This window comes from Eimeria mitis, genomic scaffold (assembly GCF_000499745.2).
Source record: "Eimeria mitis Houghton genomic scaffold, Emh_scaff239, whole genome shotgun sequence".
NCBI lineage: Eukaryota > Apicomplexa > Conoidasida > Eucoccidiorida > Eimeriidae > Eimeria > Eimeria mitis.
The window spans coordinates 14681-14934 of NW_013570725.1; the positions used below are offsets into that span (position 1 = coordinate 14681).

Genomic DNA, 254 nt, shown 5'->3' on the forward strand with positions numbered 1-254 from the left:
GCAGCAGCAGCAGCAGCAGGAGCAGCAGCAGCAGCAGCAGCAGGGCTGGGGAGTGCAGCGCGTTGAGGTGTACGATGAGCTCCGGCGCTGCTTCTCTACAGTTGCTGTTGCAGTGCCGCGTTGCAGCAGCAGCAGCTTCCTTGCTCGCCGCTTCAGGATCACGCTGCAGCAGCAGCAGCAGCAACAGCAGCAGCAGCAGCAGCAGCAGCAAGGACAGCAGCAGGAAGTGCTGCAGGAGCAGCTGCTGCTGCTGG

The 254-nt window shown here is 63.8% G+C and overlaps 1 protein-coding gene across 1 annotated transcript in view; it reads left to right on the top strand.

The window, feature by feature from the left end:
- EMH_0004840 (uncharacterized protein) overlaps positions 1-254 on the top strand; it is a gene marked incomplete at both ends in the record, with an annotated part of 2631 nt that overhangs the window by 1295 nt on the left and 1082 nt on the right. Inside the window, one exon of the mRNA XM_013496945.1 lies at positions 1-252. Coding sequence (XP_013352399.1) covers positions 1-252 — 252 coding nt within the window. The remainder of the gene's footprint in view (positions 253-254) is intronic.